At 35.5% G+C, this 21,465-nt stretch overlaps 2 protein-coding genes, 1 long non-coding RNA gene, 1 other non-coding gene and 1 pseudogene across 5 annotated transcripts in view; 3 read left to right on the forward strand and 2 right to left on the reverse strand.

Annotated features, from left to right (window-relative positions):
* Positions 1-7,509: 7,509 nt before the first annotated feature.
* LOC108996775 lies at positions 7,510-12,006 on the forward strand (annotated as a pseudogene).
* Positions 12,007-12,799: 793 nt separating this feature from the next.
* The window catches only part of LOC109010285 (gamma aminobutyrate transaminase 3, chloroplastic), a 60,732-nt gene continuing 52,066 nt past the window's right edge, over positions 12,800-21,465 (reverse strand). Inside the window, exon 14 of the mRNA XM_035694601.1 lies at positions 12,800-12,994. Coding sequence (XP_035550494.1) covers positions 12,920-12,994 — 75 coding nt within the window. The 3' untranslated portion in view covers positions 12,800-12,919. The remainder of the gene's footprint in view (positions 12,995-21,465) is intronic.
* LOC109019672 lies at positions 15,568-18,631 on the forward strand. Of its 2 annotated transcripts, XR_004802543.1 has the most exons (3): positions 15,568-15,965; positions 17,007-17,617; positions 18,216-18,631. It is a non-coding gene; the product is annotated as an uncharacterized LOC109019672 (long non-coding RNA). The 2 variants fall into 2 exon arrangements; XR_004802542.1 differs by having other exon boundaries at positions 17,007-18,631.
* On the forward strand, positions 17,979-18,052 carry LOC118349739. Its single transcript, XR_004802658.1, has one exon. It is a non-coding gene; the product is annotated as a small nucleolar RNA R66 (small nucleolar RNA).
* Positions 18,909-19,669, reverse strand: LOC118349562 (homologous-pairing protein 2 homolog). The gene is made up of 2 exons (XM_035694602.1): positions 19,308-19,669; positions 18,909-19,172 (listed from the first exon to the last, which is right to left on the reverse strand). The coding sequence occupies exons 1-2, from the start codon at positions 19,570-19,572 to the stop codon at positions 19,021-19,023; spliced, it is 417 nt and encodes a 138-aa protein (XP_035550495.1). The 5' UTR covers positions 19,573-19,669; the 3' UTR covers positions 18,909-19,020.

Genomic DNA, 21,465 nt, shown 5'->3' on the forward strand with positions numbered 1-21,465 from the left:
GATGCTAAGTTATTGAGTTGCTGCAGCACGCCCTCTATTAGCATTCCATGTCTGGATTGCTCCTCCTTCAGTGCAGCAATACTTCCTTGTAAATTGTTTACTGTTTCAGACAACTGTGACAGTCGTGTTCATTCAGCCATGTCGTAGGAACATGGCTCTGAGACCAATTTTGTTATTCTCCAGGAATTTATGTGATAAATCTGGCAATTTGAAGTAGCCAGCCACTCCAATGTTTGCTCACGGTAATGTATATTGATAAAATAGTTGATGATTTCATTCATGATAACTGGGCCTTTAATAGGCGTTTTACAGGTGCAAATAATAAGGGAATAACTGACCACTACGCACGGACTGGTGCATGATCCACTCAACCTTGCCCATGAACATAACAGCCCATAGACTTAGTCTTACTCTCAACCCGTTGGACAGTAAACATGCATAACCGAAAATGCCCTCAAATAATAAAGTAAATTCCTTAACCTAATAACTAAAACAATTTTGGGCGTGTAACATTCCCCAATCCCATAGAACAAAGCTGATCATCAACAAAGCATGAAAAACACAATAGACAAACATGATCGAGTGAAGAACAAAGAACAGAGGTATAATGGAGTCAGACCCACCACTTCCCTGCTTTTTTCGGTCTTTTTCTTTTTGTTGGGTGGAATGGAGCCAGCCTTGTTTGCTGCTCTGCTATAGGCGAAATCTGAAGTGTTGCAAATAATGAGAAGGGAATGCACTCTACTGGATCTATTCGTGATTGCTTCAATTCAAAGTTTTTTTTCTCCACTTTCTACATATCCAAACAGGCCATGCAAAATCCAAAAATAACAGAGGAGAGAAGGAAAGAAATCTAAGGTTGGAAGGAGGAGAGCTGCAACAAAGAAAGCTGGAAATGGGTCTCTTGTGCCGGACGAGGTCTGTCGGGGACGAGTTTGGGGGATATTTTTTCATCCAGGAGGGAAGATGTAAATGAGGCACTAAAAGAAGAAAAAAAAAAAAGCAACGTATTCCACGTCAAGCGGAACCAAAAGCGGGAAGATACAATGGTAACTGTAGCAGCGCCCATATATATCTCCTTATACTTAAAAGCGCCTATCGCCTAATGAACAGTGACATCAACAGTAATGAACAGTAACATCAACAGTAACATCAACGGCAAAATCACAAAACCGCAAATCTCTCCCTCTCTGCATCTTCGAAGCAAAACCACAGAGGCAACCGAAGAAAATCCACCATATAATCATCACAAAAATACCACAGAGGCAACCGAAGCAAATCCACCATAAAATCATCACAAAAATACACAGCAAAATCACAAAATCATCATAAAATCTTCACAAAAATACCACAAATTAACAAAATCACCACAAAATCACTATAAAATCACAACAAAAATACCATAAAATAAAAAAAATCACCACAAATTATGGTGGTGGAGGTGGCCTAAGGGGAAGTGGGCGTCCGTGAGGGAAGGTGAACATCCATGGTGGCTCGGCTGGGCGTGAGGACGGCTACGAGAGGTGGTCGGTGGCGAAAGGAGGTCCCAGTGGTGGTGCGGTGGCCAGAGGAGGTGGAGCTCCGCCGTGGGTGTGGAGAACCCGTGCAAGAGAGAGGTAGATTTCGTGGGAGCAAACGGCACGGAGATGGAGGCCGAGCTCGCTGGAGGAGGATGGCCGGTGGGAGAGGAGGCTACCGTGGAGGTGGTGGCGCCGGAGGATGGCGTACGGCGGCGCAGCAACATCAAACTCATTCGGGCTGTGCACAGCCGAGAGAGAGGAAGAGAGAGCGTGAGAGAGGGAGACCGGTGTGGGGGGACTCGCCGGAGTGAGATGATGCCGGTGGAAGAGGCGGTGAGGCTCACCGACGCACGGCGGCGTCGGGCTGGGCAGAGGAAGATTCGGCTGGGAGGAGGGGCAGCGTACCACGTACGCGTGAGCTGAGGGAGGAGAGAGAGAGAGGGGAGGGAAAAGTGAGGGAGAAAAGAAAGATATAGGGATTTATCCAGTCCTTTCGTTTTGGGATCTTTAAAATGATTTAACAATAAAAGATAAAAATACTGATTTAAATATACATAAATATTAATTTAATTAAAAATATTGAAATAAATTAAATAAACAATAAAATTTTATTAAATATTTTTAAGAAATTAATCTCAATTCTTTATTTTAAATTCTTAGATTTGATCTAACAATAGAAATTTAAACATTGATTTAAATTAATTTAAAATTTAAATAATTAATATATAAATATTATATTATACATAAACCATCAAATTTAATTTATTAAATATTAATCTTCCATCATTAAATAAATGATAAAATTTTACTAAATATTTTTAAGAAATTAAAATTATATAAATAATTAGAGTTTTAACATAATTTAAATATGATAATATTCTTAATTAACTAAATTAGGCAAACGTGCGTGGGGAAAATGTTAGTTTTTAGGTTTTAAATTACAACCTTTCATCTTTAATCTTCAGATTTAATCTAACGATAGAAGTTTAAATATTGATTTAAACTAACATAAAACAAATAACTAAAATATAAATATTCTGCCATACACTTAAAATTAACTTTAATTTATAAAATATTAATTCTTTATCATTAAGTCAAAGATAAAGTTTTACTGAACATTTTTAAGAGAATAACTTTAAGCAACACGCTGCTGCTGGGAATTAATGATTCTCTAAATTCATTGCACTTGATCTTCTTCCGGTGATATTTTTTTGTTCTTTTCTATATAGAATATACCATTTTTCTCTCAACGTCCTTGACTTACAAAGTCAAGAATTAAAGATATTTTGCTCTAACAATATTCAGTTGATTGGTGATCAGTACGATTGGCTGTGGATTAATTCGACTTATTGCGACAAATATTAATTAATAAAGGAAATAAAATAATTAATCCACTAATAAGTAGTATGATCATAAAAGTATATAAGTTGAAAAATCATTTGCACTGGTGTGCATATTTCAAGTAGCCAGCCACTCCAATGTTTGCTCACGGCAATGTATATTGATAAAATAGTTGATGATTTCATTCATGATAACTAGGCCTTTAATAGGTGTTTTACAGGTGCAAATAATAAGGGAATAACTGACCACCACGCACGGATTGGTGCGTGACCCACTCAATTCGCATGGACTGGTGCGTGACCCAGTCAACCTTGCCCATGAACATAACAGCCCATAGACTCAGTCTTACTCTCAACCCGTTGGACATTAAACATGCATAACCGAAAATGCCCTCAAATAATAAAGTAAATTCCTTAACCTAATAACTAAAACAATTTTGGGCGTGTAACATTCCCCAATCCCATAGAACAAAGCTGATCATCAACAAAGCATGAAAAACACAATAGACAAACATGATCGAGTGAAGAACAAAGAACAGAGGTATAATGGAGTCAGACCCACCACCTGCTTTTTTCGGTCTTTTTCTTTTTGTTGGGTGGAATGGAGCCAGCCTTGTTTGCTGCTCTGTTATAGGCGAAATCTGAAGTGTTGCAAATAATGAGAAGGGAATGCACTCTACTGGATCTATTCGTGATTGCTTCAATTCAAAGTTTTTTTTCTCCACTTTCTACATATCCAAACAGGCCATGCAAAATCCAAAAATAACAGAGGAGAGAAGGAAAGAAATCTAAGGTTGGACGGAGGTGAGCTGCAACAAAGAAAGCTGGAAATGGGTCTCTTGTGTCGGACGAGGTCTGTCGGGGACGAGTTTGGGGGATATTTTTTCATCCAGGAGGGAAGATGTAAATGAGGCACTAAAAGAAGAAAAAAAAAAAAAGCAACGTATTCCACGTCAAGCGGAACCAAAAGCGGGAAGATACAATGGTAATTGTAGCAGCGCCCATATATATCTCCTTATACTTAAAAGCGCCTATCGCCTAATGAACAGTGACATCAACAGTAATGAACAGTAACATCAACGGCAAAATCACAAAACCGCAAATCTCTCCCTCTCTGCATCTTCGAAGCAAAACCACAGAGGCAACCGAAGCAAATCCACCATATAATCATCACAAAAATACAACAGAGGCAACCGAAGCAAATCCACCATAAAATCATCACAAAAATACACAGTAAAATCACAAAATCATCATAAAATCTTCACAAAAATACCATAAATTAACAAAATCACCACAAAATCGCTATAAAATCACAACAAAAATACCATAAAATAAAAAAAATCACCACAAATTACGGTGGTGGAGGTGGCCTAAGGGGAAGTGGGCGTCCGTGAGGGAAGGTGAGCATCCATGGTGGCTCGGCTGGGCGTGAGGACGGCTACGAGAGGTGGCCGGTGGCGAAAGGAGGTCCCGGTGGTGGTGCGGTGGCCAGAGGAGGTGGAGCTCCGCCGTGGGTGTGGAGAACCCGTGCAAGAGAGAGGTAGATTTCGTGGGAGCAAACGGCACGGAGATGGAGGCCGAGCTCGCTGGAGGAGGATGGCCGGTGGGAGAGGAGGCTACCGTGGAGGTGGTGGCGCCGGAGGATGGCGTACGGCGGCGCAGCAACATCAAACCCATTCGGGCAGTGCACAGCCGAGAGAGAGGGAGACCGGTGTGGGGGGACTCGCCGGAGTGAGATGATGCCGGTGGAAGAGGGGGTGAGGCTCACCGACGCACGGCGGCGTCGGGCTGGGCAGAGGAAGATTCGGCTGGGAGGAGGGGCAGCGTACCGCGTACGCGTGAGCTGAGGGAGGAGAGAGAGAGAGGGGAGGGAAAAGTGAGGGAGAAAAGAAAGATATAGGGATTTATCCAGTCCTTTCGTTTTGGGATCTTTAAAATGATTTAACAATAAAAGATAAAAATACTGATTTAAATATACATAAATATTAATTTAATTAAAAATATTGAAATAAATTAAATAAACAATAAAATTTTATTAAATATTTTTAAGAAATTAATCTCAATTCTTTATTTTAAATTCTTAGATTTGATCTAAAAATAGAAATTTAAACATTGATTTAAATTAATTTAAAATTTAAATAATTAATATATAAATATTATATTATACATAAACCATCAAATTTAATTTATTAAATATTAATCTTCCATCATTAAATAAATGATAAAATTTTACTAAATATTTTTAAGAAATTAAAATTATATAAATAATTAGAGTTTTAACATAATTTAAATATGATAATATTCTTAATTAACTAAATTAGGCAAACGTGCGTGGGGAAAATGTTAGTTTTTAGGTTTTAAATTACAACCTTTCATCTTTAATCTTCAGATTTAATCTAACGATAGAAGTTTAAATATTGATTTAAACTAACATAAAACAAATAACTAAAATATAAATATTCTACCATACACTTAAAATTAACTTTAATTTATAAAATATTAATTTTTCATCATTAAGTCAAAGATAAAGTTTTACTGAACATTTTTAAGAGAATAATATTATATCATATACTTAAAATCAACTTTAATTTATAAAATATTATTTTTTTATCATTAAATAAATGATAAAGTTTTACTGAATATTTTTAATAGAAAAAAACTATATAATTATTTTAAATTTTTAATATAATTTAAATTTCATAATAAATTATGAATATGAATAAATAATAATTTTACACATATACATTAGATTATTTTAATATTAAAAATTATTATTTATTTATTTTTTAATTAGGCAGACATGTTGCACGTTTGCCACCGCTAGTATATATATATATATATATATATATATATATATATATAAGCAAAGACTTTCCACACATATTTATTGGCTGAAAGAATTATAATTCATTCAGCCTTTAGTGCATGCATGGCGGCGTACGTGTAATTTGGATATTCAAAAATATCACGAAATAATAATAAGTCCAATCACTGTGGAACTGGAAGATCAGCGGCACTTTGGTATCCTCTTTTTAAGACTGTTTATTCGAGTTTTCACCAGAGAATTCGGATATTCTCGACCGGGCAAATTTGGACTAGAATCTGGATCGAAATCGATTTTTAAAGTCCTGAAACTCGAGTTTTGGATTGTATTTTTTTTAAAAAAAATTAAAGCCTACATATTATAAATATTTTTTTATAAAAAAAAATGTTGATATAGCAGTCAAACTTTATTTATTTAATTTTTTAAATCAAATTGTATATATTCCTTGACTATCAATAAAATATCCGTAAAAAATAAAGCAAAAAAAATTTTAAAATAAATCATTCATTCTACATAACAGACCTACTCCGTGCAAAGACTAGAGTGGTAAGCGCCAGAAAACCGAGGTGGCTTCCCTTGAGCACATCAAACCTGATCGTTTTGCCTTGTACAAAAGAAGCTACGACAAGGCAACATGTATAGATCAATATAGATATGCTTCCACGTAATTTTCTAAGTTTCAGTGCAGTTTCAATCACACCCAATACATTCCTTTTCCTTTACAGGATCAAAGTCCAAAAGTTGGAAAATTTGTAAGCTCCTTTGGAAAGCGTTGGCTATACGATAAAGAATATTCAATATCTATATGCAGTCCAGAAAAGAATCTTCCTTTCGGGTTGAAAGTGAAAATGATATATAGACGTGAGTGCAAAAAACTAAGAAATTATAAAATGTATAATATGTATTTTCCTTTTAGATTTTTGTCCATTTAGTGGTTAGAAATGAAAAATATATATATATATATATATAAATAAAAATAAAAATCAAACATTAAAATCCTAAAAAAAAAACTGGTCCCAGTTAGGCCGAGAAAAAAGGGGACTGGATGAACAAGCCTACCTCTTTTTCTTGGCACGCAATTAATGCTATGACTTGATATTCCAAATTATAAACTTGTATACTTTGTTTTCCATCAAACATCAACTCTCAAACAAACACATTGATGAGAACTTTCGTTTATTTTCTTGGGAGTAAGCAACACGCTGCTGCTGGGAATTAATGATTCTCTAAATTCATTGACTTGATCTTCTTCCGGTGATATTTTTTTTTTCTTTTCTATATAGAATATACCATTTTTCTCTCAACATCCTTGACTTACAAAGTCAAGAATTAAAGATATTTTGCTCTAACAATATTCAGTTGATTGGTGATCAGTACGATTGGCTGTGGATTAATTCGACTTATTGCCACAAATATTAATTAATAAAGGAAATAAAATAATTAATCCACTAATATGTAGTATGATCATAAAAGTTTAATTAAGTGGTAAATTTCATATATAATCTATTATTTATTAGATGGAACGTCTAAGTTTTGTAATGATCGTAATTAACAATCTCTTAACTAGTCACTTAATTTGGAGTTTAAACCCAAATATAATGACTTGATTAAACTTTCCTGGAATCATTAGTACGTATTAACAATAGAGCCGACCTGCCTTTTCAGACAGCTTATGTAACTTTCATAGAAATTATTCGGATAACCATTAGTCTGATTTGATCACGAGGTCTTTCTTTTTCCCCTGTATCTGAGAACTTTCTTTCCTACTAACTTCGGCCTTTAAGGCAACTTCCAGCTTTGAAATATCTGAAGAAAGTACAATATATATAAACCGATGATCTGAGGCTTTGGCCTTAATAATTCATCATAATCATCATAGAAAGAGATCTATATGGCATTGCAAATGTTACTGTTTCGAATGCTTGTGTTAGTCATGTGCTCAGTCAATGCATTCGCGCGAGTATCGAACGTAATAAACAGTTCATGTCCACAAGACTGTGGGAATAACGTTAGCATTCCATACCCTTTTGGAATCGGAAAAGGTTGCTACGTCGGAGATTGGTTTGAAATAGTCTGCAAAACGAGGTTTCCAAAACCCTTTTTGAAGAGGTTCGACCTGGAGGTGCTGGAGATTGACATAGATTATCTTCCAGGCACAGTTCGCGTCAGCTATCCCATATTTTCTAGCTGTACCAATTTCACAACATCAACAACAGCTTCGTTGCCATGGGTTGCAGCAACTCTGCCTCGTTGCGAATGCGGTCCTTGCTCGATGACACGTTGTCATTTAGTGGGTGCACAACCCCTTGTGACAGAGCTCCATTCACAAATGGAAGTTTTTGCAGCTCCACAAACTGTTGCCAAATTACAATCCCTTATAATCTCCAAGCATTCAATACAACTATAGAGCCGAAAAGTAGTAATAGTGGCAGCAGTAGTAGTGAGTACTGCAACTATGCATTTTTGGTTGACCAAAATTGGTTTGAGAACAATTTCACAGAGTTATCAGAGTTATCAACGAATCCAAACATGTCTGTTCCAGTGGTATTGGATTGGGGGATAGACAATACTTCTTTCTATTCTCTTCCCATACGGAAAAACTCAACGGCAAGTGAATACAAGAAGTCAACCTATTCTTGTTACATATTTAGTTATCCTACTCTTGGGAATGACACTCAAAACTATACTAACTTGTGTGGGTGCCGGAGTGGCTACAGAGGAAATCCGTATCTTCTTGGAGGATGTGAAGGTAAATTTATCTTTCGTAACAACTTATATTAATTTACTCCATTTATTTAGTTCTCCAATTAAGTTTTTTTATTTGCAAGTCAGAAGTGTAAAACAAATTTTATAAGCATAGTTATTTTTTGATTGATACTTTACGCCATTATTATATGATTTGTGAACGAAATTTTTTTTTAATTTTTTAAAAAGGAGTTTTATTGCAAATTAAATCATATTGTGTAACTGTGTAGCTAGAAAGCGTGTCTTTTTATGTACAAACACAACATGATCTTTTTACAAATCATTTTATAATTATGTTAATTTAGATATAAGAGATCAGTTATGAAAAAATTGAAATTCAGATTAAATGGAAAACTCATAATTAAAAAAGATATGTCTTTTTTACGAAATGATATTATCACATCAGTAAAAATCATTTGCATTAAAATTTTTTAAAAAACAAGTCACAATATTATTAAAAAATACTTCTTTAATCATTAAGTAAAAAAAAAAAAAAATTGCCGAGATCCAATCGGAACCCAACTGTCGGTGAAAGTAGCATTTTTCTTTAGAGTGGTGCTACTTTTCCACATGCAAGTGCCCGCTCATTGTGCCACTTAGTGCAAATTATACTTTTCTTTTTTTTTTTCCTTTTATTTCAAATATTTAAATATTTTTATAAAATAAAAAAATATAAATATACTAATAATTACTTCCTTAATCATTAAAAAAAATTAAATACATAAACAATCAAAATGATAAAATAAATTGAACAAACATAGTAGTATTTTTTTTTTAACAAATTCCATTACAATATTGGCAGATATTGACAAATGTGCAGACCCTAGCCTCAACAACTGTACAAATACAATTACACGCTGTGAAAATACAGAAGGTTCTTTCCGTTGCGTCACTACTAAGAATGTCAAGCTCTTCATAATCATAGGTATGTCTTCCTTCTTTTGTATCGACGAGTTGAAGCCACATTTTCATAAATACTAAAAATAACATTAATTATGCTAATTAGGGCTCGTTTAGATAGTGAATGAGATAAGATATGATACTTTTAAATAAGTTAAATAAAATATTATTATAATATTATTTTTTAATATTATTATTATTTTGATATTAAAAAAATTAAATTATTTATTATATTTTACATGAAAATTAAGAAAAATTATAATAATGTGATGAGATAAAATGAAATAGGTTGAGATAATTTATATATCCAAACGTAGTCTTAGAGAACTAGACACTACCTCTTTTAGTGAATATTATTTATCCATTATCTCATCCATATTAAATATTTCAACAACTTTCTTCTGATCAATATAGACTACCATTTAATCCATAAGAAAGCTGACATCAGCTTCCAATTTATTTCTACGAAGATGGTTAAATGAATGTCTAAAATATAGATATATTTTTTATTTGTGAAATTGAGATATGCCCATATCATTTCATCAAGTTGGTTTAATTAATTAATATATATATATATATATATATAATTAGATAGTCAATATCTATGCAGTTTATATATTAAAGTTATCTATATGCATAGCTTATGCATTTATAGTGCAGTAAATACTCGGTCCAAGCATTGGTAATGGTCCAATGCCAATGCTCTCTTTTATTCCTCTTTTGGAAAATTGAGCCAAAAACGACTTGTAAACCTTTCTCATATTGTTTTTCTGCTTTGTTCTTGCTAATTTATAATTGTTTCTCACGTCTCTACTGCATTTTTTTTCAGAAATACTTATGCTATATTTTTGAAGAATTCGATTTAGGTTGTTTCTGTTAGTTTTAATCAATAGAGGTTACACATATTTGTTGTTAAGTAATGTTAGATATTATTTTATGGTGTGCAAATCACGCGTACTTCATTTAAAAAAAAGTGAGATCCATCAGTAAAAAATAAATTTTTCATGTGGGTCCCATGATTTTTTCACCTTCTTAGAAAGAAGCATGTGAGGCTTGTTAGTACTTAGTTCTCCAACCCGAAAGCTATACTTTTTTTTTTCAGTTTAATTATCATTCATCTTTAGGAGTACTTCTAATTCAATTTTATGTGAACCTGCATGCATTTGGCACAACATAGTACTTCATCGGCTGGCAATATTCTAGCATTCATAGAAATCATGTCTATCTAGTACTACTCAATGTTCCTAATCATCCATTTTATTATTTTACCATTATATAGTACTAGTGCAAGGAGTAATCTTTCTATTTCATTGAGTCAAATATATAGGTGTTAGCGCAAGCCTTGGTGTCTTATTTCTGATTTTTGGTGGATGGTGGTCATACAAAGTGATAAAGAAAAGGATGAGGATTAAACGCAAGGAGAAGTTATTCAAACAAAAATGTGGACTACTACTAGAGCAACAAATATCTACAAACAGCAAAGACAAAGTTGAGAACACAAAATTGTTTAATTCAAAGGAATTGGAGAAGGCCACTGATCGTTTTTGTGCAGATAGAATAATTGGACATGGTGGACAAGGCACTGTTTACAAAGGTATATTGGCTGATGGAAGAATTGTTGCAATAAAAAAGTCCAACGTAATTGATGAAGAGAAACTTCAAGAATTCGTAAATGAAGTCGTGATTCTTTCACAAATTAATCACAGGAATGTGGTTAAGTTGCTTGGCTGTTGTTTGGAAACAGAAGTTCCACTTCTAGTTTATGAATTCATTCCTAATGGAACTCTTGCCCAATATCTCAATGGCCAAAATGAGGAGTTTCCACCAACATGGGATATGCGTTTACGAATTGCTATAGAAGTTTCAGGGGCTCTTTTCTACTTACATTCAGTAGCTTCTTCACCAATTTACCATCGCGACATTAAGTCTACAAACATCCTCTTAGATGACAAGTATAGAGCAAAAGTAGCAGATTTCGGAATTTCAAGATCTGTTGCTATCGATCAAACTCATCTAAGCACACTAGTACATGGAACTTTTGGATATATAGACCCTGAGTATTTTTTGTCAGGCCAGTTTACAGATAAGAGTGACGTTTATAGTTTTGGTGTTGTTCTTGTTGAGCTCTTGACCGGAGAAAAAGCTATCTCATCATCAAGAACCAGAGATATCAAAAGTTTAGCTGCATTTTTCGTTAGTTCGATGGAAGGGAACAATTTATTTGACATCCTTGATAATCAAGTCTTGAATGAAGTAGAAAAAGAAAAAATCATTACAGTTGCAAACCTTGCAAAAAGATGCTTGAACTTGAACCGAAAGGATCGACCTTCAATGAGAGAAGTTGCAAGGGAATTGGAGGCCAACCAAATGTCGCCAAAAGTTTCTAATCTTCAAGAGAAATATGGAGAGATTTGAAGATGTCGGAACTAAAATATCCAAGGAATATGATGTTGTTTCTATATCAACAACATCAGGTATGGATGGTATATTCGCGACCTCATCTTTAGATTCATAGCCATTTTTAGTATCTTCTTAATCATCAAGTGATGTTACACTTGATTTGTGTTGTATTGTTTGTTCAATTTCATCTTGTAAGCTACATAATTTGCAGTTTTCATTATTTAACAAAGATAATCTTATATATGGTAGTATAAAGCATAAACGTCCACTAATTTTCTTTTCGGTTTCATAAGCATATATTTTTATATTACCCTCTGGGTTTCTATTGCTGTTTAGAGTTTGCAGCAAAAGAAGAAATCAACTCCTCTTTATATTTATCTTTAATAGCCACCTTCGGCTTTTTTCACCTTTTAAATCTTGCCAAATCATGAAGATTGTCAACCTGCTAAAAGCAACAAAACCCTTGGCGTAATAGGCCTCACAAATTTAGACCATGTTCTTCATGCTCAAAGGATCAAAGAAAGTTACAAGCTTCATGAACTGCTAAAAAAATAAGCTACATAACATCTTGGTTTATAAAGAAGACCATCAGGCTGAGGTGACCATTGATCGCTTGAATGTTTATCTACCATTATAAGGTCTATTGCTTAATTGGGTGTGTGCAGTTTTTTCTCTTCTTTTTCATTTTCTCACGGTCAAACCCTCAAGAAACCACAAATCTGCTAAAAGAGCCAACACCACTATATATTTTCCTCAGAGACTGAATCCACTCAATGGAACTCACTTCTCGAGAATGACAAGGGTACTTTAAACCCACCAGAGACCAAGGTTGTTGTGCCATCTAAACCCCTTGTGAAAGGATATCTGGAACAATTAATGAATCAAATCCACAAAAATCATCAAATAACTTTGATGAGAGGAGTGAAGCAACTAACTCTTAGCAACTCTCTCTCTCTCCATGTTATGGTCACATGCCATGGGCACGATCTTTCTAGTTGCCTGCTGAGTCAGCTAAATCTAAATTTGAAGAACCGGATTTGGAAAAGATGCAGAGAAATCAAACTAAAGATAAATTTTCACAGGTTATAACTTGGATGCTTTATTTAATACCATCTGTCTCACAAGTCACTAAGAGAATTGATGTTGCTTTACATGAAGCAAGATGATTTTTCGGCATTATCAACAACAAACTATTTCTGCTGAGACTTGAGTTCCTTTACCCTCTCTTCAGTAGCCCTCAGCGCTTTTCCGTAAATGCTTATTAGCTGAAAATTATTGCTATTTAGAACTTCAGAATTTGATTTTCATGAGACCCAAAAACTTCCAATCATATAGGAAAATCATTAGAATTACCATTTCAAACCAATGTAATAATGCCTTGGACACAGATTTAGGAAGAATAAGTTGCAATAGAATGTCAGTCATATAATCCAAAATAGACTCGATTCTTTTATTTTGTAACCACTTTTTCATTAGTTGCCATTTTTTCTTAGTCAAAAATCTCAACGCGTTTTTCTTATGAAAGCAGGCTATACATGTCTACAATGCAAATGTATAATCAACAAGAACAGCAAAGACAGAGCACAAGGAGTAGGGAAAAAAATATAGTTTTGTGAGAGAACTTTAGCAATCTCTGATTCCAAGAAATTACTCATAAGTAATAGAATTGCAAATGTATATTAAATTCGTCTCAACATCACCAAACGGAGCCCAATGCTCACAAGTCTATTATTCCTTCCAATATATCTCTAAATAATCCACTAAAAACTTTTTCTTTTGCAAAATCAAATATTTCTTATTTGATCTTCTAATCCATTATGTTATCTACTACTACACGTGCTAACATTCCATGCTTCTCACATAGTGCTCCAAAATAAGAGCCTATCCCCGCAATACATACATATCATCAAGAAGATAAGATTGAGAGATAGAAAATATTAGGAGGAAAAAACCTAAACAATATGCTTGTCTATCTCAACCATATATTAAGTTCAATCATGTAGTGAGGACCATCACAATAACGAGTAATCACAACATGACAATCTTTAAGTAGATCTACGTACAAGATATTCTAACCTATGAAATAGAACTTTGAACAAGTAAAACTGGATGAGAAGAAAAGAACACACTTGTAGATCTTAAGCGCTTCTATTGCAATGATGCAGGATACTGATACTGGGTGTCTAGAATAAGTAAATCCATCTTATGAGAGAAAAACCTGAAAGAGAAAGCATATACGGTCATATACTAAATAACCTTCAACTTAAGGTTGTGTTTGGATGTTGAAGTGAGTTGAGTTGAGATGATAAAATATTGTTAAAATATTATTTTTTAATATTATTATTATTTTGAGATTTGAAAAAGTTGAATTATTTATTATATTTTGTATTGGAATTTGAAAAAGTTATAATGATGAGTTGAGATGAGTTTGGGATCCAAACAAGTGTTCAATGCATGTATGACTTCTGATACTTCGGGGCTCACAAGTACAGCTCCAATGGACATATATGCAGAAGAAAGGGCCTGGGATTTGAGGTTCTATCTCTGGGTTTAATTATATCCCAACTTTACCTTTGCAAGGGACACAAAGTCTGGTTTTATGTTGTACTTGTCGCACCCAAACATTGTGCCCAGCCTTCAAAATACACCCCAATTACCTAAGAAAAAAACATATATTAACAAATCAGGTCTTATAATATTAGGATACAAATAAAGATATGCATACATATAGGGAAATATAAGAAACAGAGAGTAGTACTACCTCGTCCGCAATAAAAAGAATATCATATTTCTTTACGTACAACAGCTTGAATCTGCATCAAATATGAAACATTTTATCGTCTAATGTGTCTTCTCCAACAATTTCATAAGGGAAAGAGAAATACTAATTTATTTATAAAATTATTTTATAAAAATAAATTTATAAATATATTGTAACGTTCTTAGTTTTACTATAAAGTAAATATGTTGTATCATATTAAGTCACATTAGTTAATCTGTAACTTTATTTTTACTATATTCTTTGATGGAATAGCATTTTCATTCAAGATTTTAAAACCTTAAGTTTCCTCTACACATTTTGTGTTTGTGTTTTAAATCTTTTTTAGTTTTTTAATAAATCAAGTGTCATCACGCAGTGATGCTATGTACATTAAGAGGGTCATCTGAACTGTAAGCATCCGATGATCAAGTAGCATTATTGATCTATCATTTTATAAACAATTGAAATTTTAATAAACAATAAGAGAAATTTTAAAAGTCCAAATGAATTAGAAGCGAAATGTTTATTAACAAAAATTAGACAGAAAATACATTTTTGCAAATTTTGAAACTCCAAAGAGCAATATATATATGTGTGTGTATATTTATATATAGGAATTGAAAACCCAATAAAATTCTTTTAAACAAGTAAGACTCAGCTGATTTTGCTTTAGAGAAATAATTCTTATTAGATTTGGGGGTTAGAGCACTGGCAAATGCAAGTAGAAGTTATAATTTAATTAAGAGAAATTTTATTTACAATCTCCAGATAGAAATTGTATATGTAAATACTTTATTAAATAAAAAAAATATCATTTTGAGAAGAATATTATTATAATTTAAAAAAAAAATTAATGATAAAATTGATTAGACTTATATATACAATCTTCATTTAAAGACTGTACATGATATTGATCTTTAACTAATGTGAAGAAAAAATGATCTACATTAAATTTGCTAAACAAATTTTATCTACAAGATGAGCTACAGTAATTTCAAAACTCAAGTCATATTTGAATTGACCTGTAGCTCAATCAAATCGAATATTTAATCATTTTCTGAGGTCACTTTGCACGGCTCCCTTTCGCTTTCCTTCCCGCGGCCATGTCTCCTTGTTACCTCCCTATCTTCATCATCTATCTCTTTCTTCCCTCCCTATCTCCGGCGGCTCTATCTCCTTCATCCCTCCCTATCTCCCGCACAGCTCCTTTCTCGTAGCTCTGGGCAACTCTTATCTCCTTTCCCGCAGCTCTTGGGAGCTCGTGTCGCAGCCCCCTGGCCACAGCTCCTCGTGTCACAGAAGCGCACTTACGAGACAGACAGACACATTCACACACACACACACACTCACAGCTCGATAAGAAGAGAGAGGACCATCGTCCACAAGGCCCAAGGCCTAAGCCTGAAAGCAACAGAAACCTGAGAGTCTGAGATCGGAGGCAGAGACTCCGTCCTTTCACAGATCGGACCAAAACCGTGAGTTGTTTTCCCACATTTGCCACACTCTGCTTCTTTCTCTGCCCTCTCGGATCTGCTTACTCGTGCATGGTTGAAATGTAGCTCTAAATTCAAATCTTCAATGCCTCGATCCGTGCGGTGTCGTTTGGTTGCTTGTAATTTTGCCCTCTTTGATTTCTCCCTCTCTCCGGATTTGCCTTTTCGTGCACTCGATTCCATTTTCTGGTTCTTCATTGCTGCTTCGATTTGAAATTGTAATTTATTTGCTTGCTTGTTTGTTTCGAGCTTTGTTTCGCTCCCGTGGAAATGTAGGATAATTTGTCATTTTTGGAATCGAAAGTGCACTTTATTTTCCCTTAGTTATAAACATTGAACATGAAAAAGATGCTTTTTATTCGATCTTTTTGTTCTTGGACCGTTTTTTTTTTTTTTTAATTGGAAAATCAGGACCAGGTCAGATTTAGCTCATTCTCTGGTCAATCTGGATTTTTGCAAAGAACAAAAATCTCTGATTAGCGGGGGTTAACGCAGCTATTTGCTCTAGTTGAGTTTAGTTCTCTGTGTGTACACGTATATATTTTGTGTGTATTTCATAGCAGTTAAGATTCAAGCAAAAGTTTAAAGCTATGAATTTTGACGTCCGCGTGAATTAGATAACTGATTATTTATTGTTTGAGTCAGCAGACGAGTGATCTCTTTTCTTGATTGAATCTAGAATTGGTGAAATATTGGCTTTATTGATAGAAGAATATCCTAGTCGCTTATTTGCTATTAGTGCTTCTCATTTACCTTGCTAAGACTGAAAAATTATCAATTGTTCCTGATTTGTCTCCCAATTTCTGGAATTGGTGCTTCTTAATTCTAAATTGGGCTCGTGAGATCCTAAATATGGATTGAGCAAACGCCAATCCCTGCCTCTACGAGGATTCTTTCGTATTGTTTTGTAGTGCTTGACTGCCTATCTTTCACTTGGGAAACCCCTTCTTTCTCTTGGAATTTTCACATCCAATTTAAGGTTTGCTTCTTGTATGGACAATTGTCTGTGCTCCTTTTATTTAGAGATGGAAGAGGGTCAGTGGCAAGGATTTGGGACCGAAGGGCAGAGTAGGAATCATTGAGGCCGAGAAGAAATTGAAAGACACGTTCATCTTCAGCCCTTTTTCCAAGGTAGTAGCATCGGTGAGAGGTTGGAGATTTCCCAACTCATCCCAAAGTTGTTTGATATTGTTGTAGTAATCGGGTATAGAAAGTTGGTTTTGATGGAGGTTGGAGATTTCTCTTTTGAGATGGAAGAGGCGGGCATTATTTCCATGGCTAAAACGAGATTCGAGATCAAGCCAAACATCTCGAGGATCATCGTGATAGTCCAAGGAATTGGCTAGGGAAGGGGTGATTGTGTTGAGAAGCCAAGTTAAGACCATGTCTTTGGTGCGGCTCCATTGGGCATAATCAGGGGAGGTTTTGGCAGGGGCATGAAGACTACCATCAACGAAAGAGAGTTTGTGTTTAGCGTTGAGTGCACGGCGAATAGCACGCTGCCATTTTGGGAAATTGTCACCTGTGAGGAGACCGGAAACCAGAACGAGACTAGGAGAATCAGAGGGGTGGAGGAGATATGGGGAAGAAGATGGAGGAGGATCATCGGTTGAGGAAGCCATCGGGAAGGAGAGGTAAGTCAGAATCTGTTTTGGCCTGATACCATGTTAAACAATAGCTTGGCTGAATTGATTTGCATTATTTCATTGAGAATAATATATAGAGCTATGTACGGTGATGCTTTACATGGAAAGAAATCAAATAATTTACATGGAAAGAAATCAAATAATGCCGTTACAAATAAATCAAATAGCAAAATTGGTGGGATGTGCTAGGATCATGGAGACGGAAATTCTGATGAGCTGTTAATACATTCTTCCTTCATTAAAATTTTCGCTTATATTTGGTTGGTCCTGAAGTTTTCTCTTGTTTTCTGCTAATTATTTGTAGTTACCATTACATATGTTTCCTTCTCTAAATATCTTTGTATATGGCTCCAATGATGGCATGAAATCTTTGAGACCTGATTGTCCAATTTGATGACAACTATAAGCATATTTTCTGAGGATGCCTTCCAATCAATGACTATTATTTTTTCGAGGATGAAATATGGGTCGCTAGAAACCAAAAGTTTAGCCACATATTTCATTAATTCAATGGAAGAAAACATTTTGTTTGATATTCTTGATAATCGAGTTTTGAAGGAAGCTAAGAAAGAAGAGATTATTGCAGTCGCCAACCTTGTGAAAAGGTGCTTGAACTTGAATGGAAAGAAACGACCATGAAAGAGGTCGCAAAAGAGTTGAAGGCAGTACTGCAAATCTCACGAAAAGCCTCTAACCTTCACCAAAACTTTGAAGAGGTCGTACTCAAGAATGAAATGTTCGATCAGTATAATGTTTCTACATCAACAATTGCAGGTATGGACAGCGGCATAGCCTCATGTTTAGATGCTGAACCATTATTATCGTCTTACATATTAGGGCCAGTATTTCATCTTGTGGGCTACATAATTTAGTCTTTTGGTTGAATATATCATGAAGTTAATGCATGCCAGCCATGAATATATCACTGAACATGGATTGTAGATGATATTATATCTTATGGTGGAATGAGGCATGCAAACATATACGCCTTTTATGGTCTCAGTTCCTCTGAGCAGCTCTTCACTGGCTTCTGGTTTTCCACATGATTACAGCTTCAGACTTATTAATACTAGTAATGCAAAAAAAAAAAAAAGGAACCTTTTTTATGTCCATTATACGAGCATTAACAAAAGCAAACATACTCTTCAAACTCAAACCAAAAGTTCCACGCTATTATAAATACTATCAGTTGGTTCTTCTATAAATAGGGCTCTTTTTGATGTAAAGATAAGACGCTGTAATACAATTTAATTAATTTTCTCGATCAGTTTGTCCTCATTCCTCTTTTCTCTCCCCCCAACTCCATTATTTCTTTAAGAGTCCGCTCCCAAGCGGTCTGGCTGCTTTTCTTAATATAACAGCCTTCTACACATCAGCTGCCACATCAAAAATTACATCAAACTTACAATACACTCATGCACATGGTAAAGCACTAAAATCAAAAGCGGAAGAAGCCGAGGCCGAAGCAGAGCACTGCTGTCACCCACAGTTTTCATCGCATTACATAAATTCACAGACTTTCCCAGGTTGAATCTGGTTTTTCCTGCATTGATGTTAATGGGAACTTATATTAAGAAATCAAAATCTTAATTCTAGAGTCGGTATGTTTGGAATAACAAAGACTATCAACACCGAGGACTAACTTTTGCAAAACAAGTAAAAGGAGTGCAGGATGTACCTCCCTCGACCTCGCCGACTGCTTTTCTTTGCTCCTGGAGGTGTTGCTGAAGGCTGGCATTTTTTTTCCTCCATCCTATTAAGCTCTTCGTTGTTCGGGATGTCAAATTGGTCTTGTCGGGTGATGTAAATCTTCTGCTTACCGTACTCCTTGAGAACGAGATCTCTCCAGTATCAGCCAGAGTATCCAATGCCTTTTGAACTACCACCTTCTTGAGGTTAAACTTTTGCAAATAATCGGCCACATTTTGTGAATTTAATGGCATGTGTTGCTGTACAAGAAAGAAAAAAAAAAAAAAAGGGCCCAAAATTTTGTTAGACCAAATAAAGATCCCATACTTGCAGCTGGAAATCCCACACTTGCAGCCGAGTCTCTCCTTTCCAACTCTGTAACAGCAGCACAATCAGTGTGATTTATTTCCTGATTTTCTGCTCTTTTCCTTATATCATGTAAAACGTCTTCCTTCCATATTTGTATGTTTCCATACTTATTGTAAAGCTGTAACCTCATAGAATGTATTATTTAAGTCAAATGAAGATGAAGGAGAGGTGTGTTGGTCTCTCTGTTTCTATCCATTTCTATCAAGGCTATAGATTCTTACATGGTATCAGCCAGATAAGGCTAACGCCCAACACCCGTTCCTATAACCCAGCTTCCGCACAAACCAAACCACCATGGCCTCTTCGCTCCAAACCTCACCACAGTTTCCGAAATTGGATGGCCCCAATTATCTTACCTGGAGGATCCAGTTTCTTGTTTTCCTGAAAAGCCACGACATGGTTGGACTCGTTGATGGTACCAGCCTTGCTCCAACCAAAACTCAGCCTGACGGCACTTCGAATCCAGTGTATACTCGATGGTTTAAACAAGATAATTGTGTTCTCAGTTGGCTCTATGCCTCCATCACTGAGAAACTTGTATCTACAGTCCTTAATCTGGAGACTTCCAAACAAGTATGGGAAGCTCTTCAAACCCGTTTCTCTTCGGCCTCGCGGTCTCGTATTGCTTTTCTCAAACGACAACTTCAAACTATTTCCTAGGGTACTCGTTCATGCCTCTCGTATATTGAAGAGGCTAAGCTTTTCTCAGATCAACTCTCTGCTGCCGGCAAGCCTGTTGAAGAACAAGATCTCATCACTTACCTCTTGAGTGGACTCAAGCCTCAGTTTATGCCCTTTGTTACTGCATTCACCTTTGCAACCAGGGACAAGGACCTCTCTTTGGACGACTTCCAGACTGAACTCTTGAATTTTGAATTATTAATGGAGGTCTCTAGCCCCACGGTTCCCGCTGACAATCATTTTGCCTCTGCAGCTAATTATTCCAAGCCAACTGTGTCGAAGAAGAATAAAGGCCCAGGCTTCTCAGCCCCAAATCGCTCGGCTATTCCACCTACACGTTTCACATCTCATGTGGGGCCCTCTAGCAACAAGCTCGATGTATCTCACTCTGGTGACAACAGACCCATTTGTCAGATATGTAGTAAAAAGGGTCACATGGCCCTTGATTGCTATAATTGGTTTAATTTCTCCTATCAAGGTCGCTTGCCACCATCAGATCTTGCTGCAATGGCTGCTGAAGGTAATACTTCTTATGCTCAACAGGTGTGGTATGCGGACAGTGGCGCCAATGCCCATATTACCAATAATATGACAAATCTCACCACCGCACAGCCATATGAAGGAGACGAGACTATCACAGTTGGGAATGGCTCAGGTTTGATGATTCAAAATATGGGTACCACATCTCTTACCTCAAATCATTCCAACTTTACTCTATCCAAAGTCCTTCATTGTCCAAATGCTTCCTCAAATTTAATCTCTATCAATCAATTTTGTTTGGACAATGATTGTTATTTTGTACTAACTGGAAATGATTTTTCTGTGAAGGAGAACAACACGAGACGACTACTACTCCAAGGGCAAGTTAAGAACGGACTCTATCCAATTGCAGATAATAAATCTTGTTCAAATAAAATGTCTTGTTTTGCGGCTCAACTCGGTGTCTCCACCACTCTCGACATGTGGCATGATCGTCTTGGCCACCCGTCTCAAGTTGTTTTAAATAAATTGGCCTCTTCCAAACATATAGATGTTTCCTCCTCAAATAAAATAGGATTTTGTTCGTCTTGTCCTTTAGGGAAATCTAAACAATTACC

The sequence above is a fragment of the Juglans regia genome, chromosome 10 (assembly GCF_001411555.2).
Source record: "Juglans regia cultivar Chandler chromosome 10, Walnut 2.0, whole genome shotgun sequence".
NCBI classification, from domain to species: Eukaryota; Viridiplantae; Streptophyta; class Magnoliopsida; order Fagales; family Juglandaceae; genus Juglans; species Juglans regia.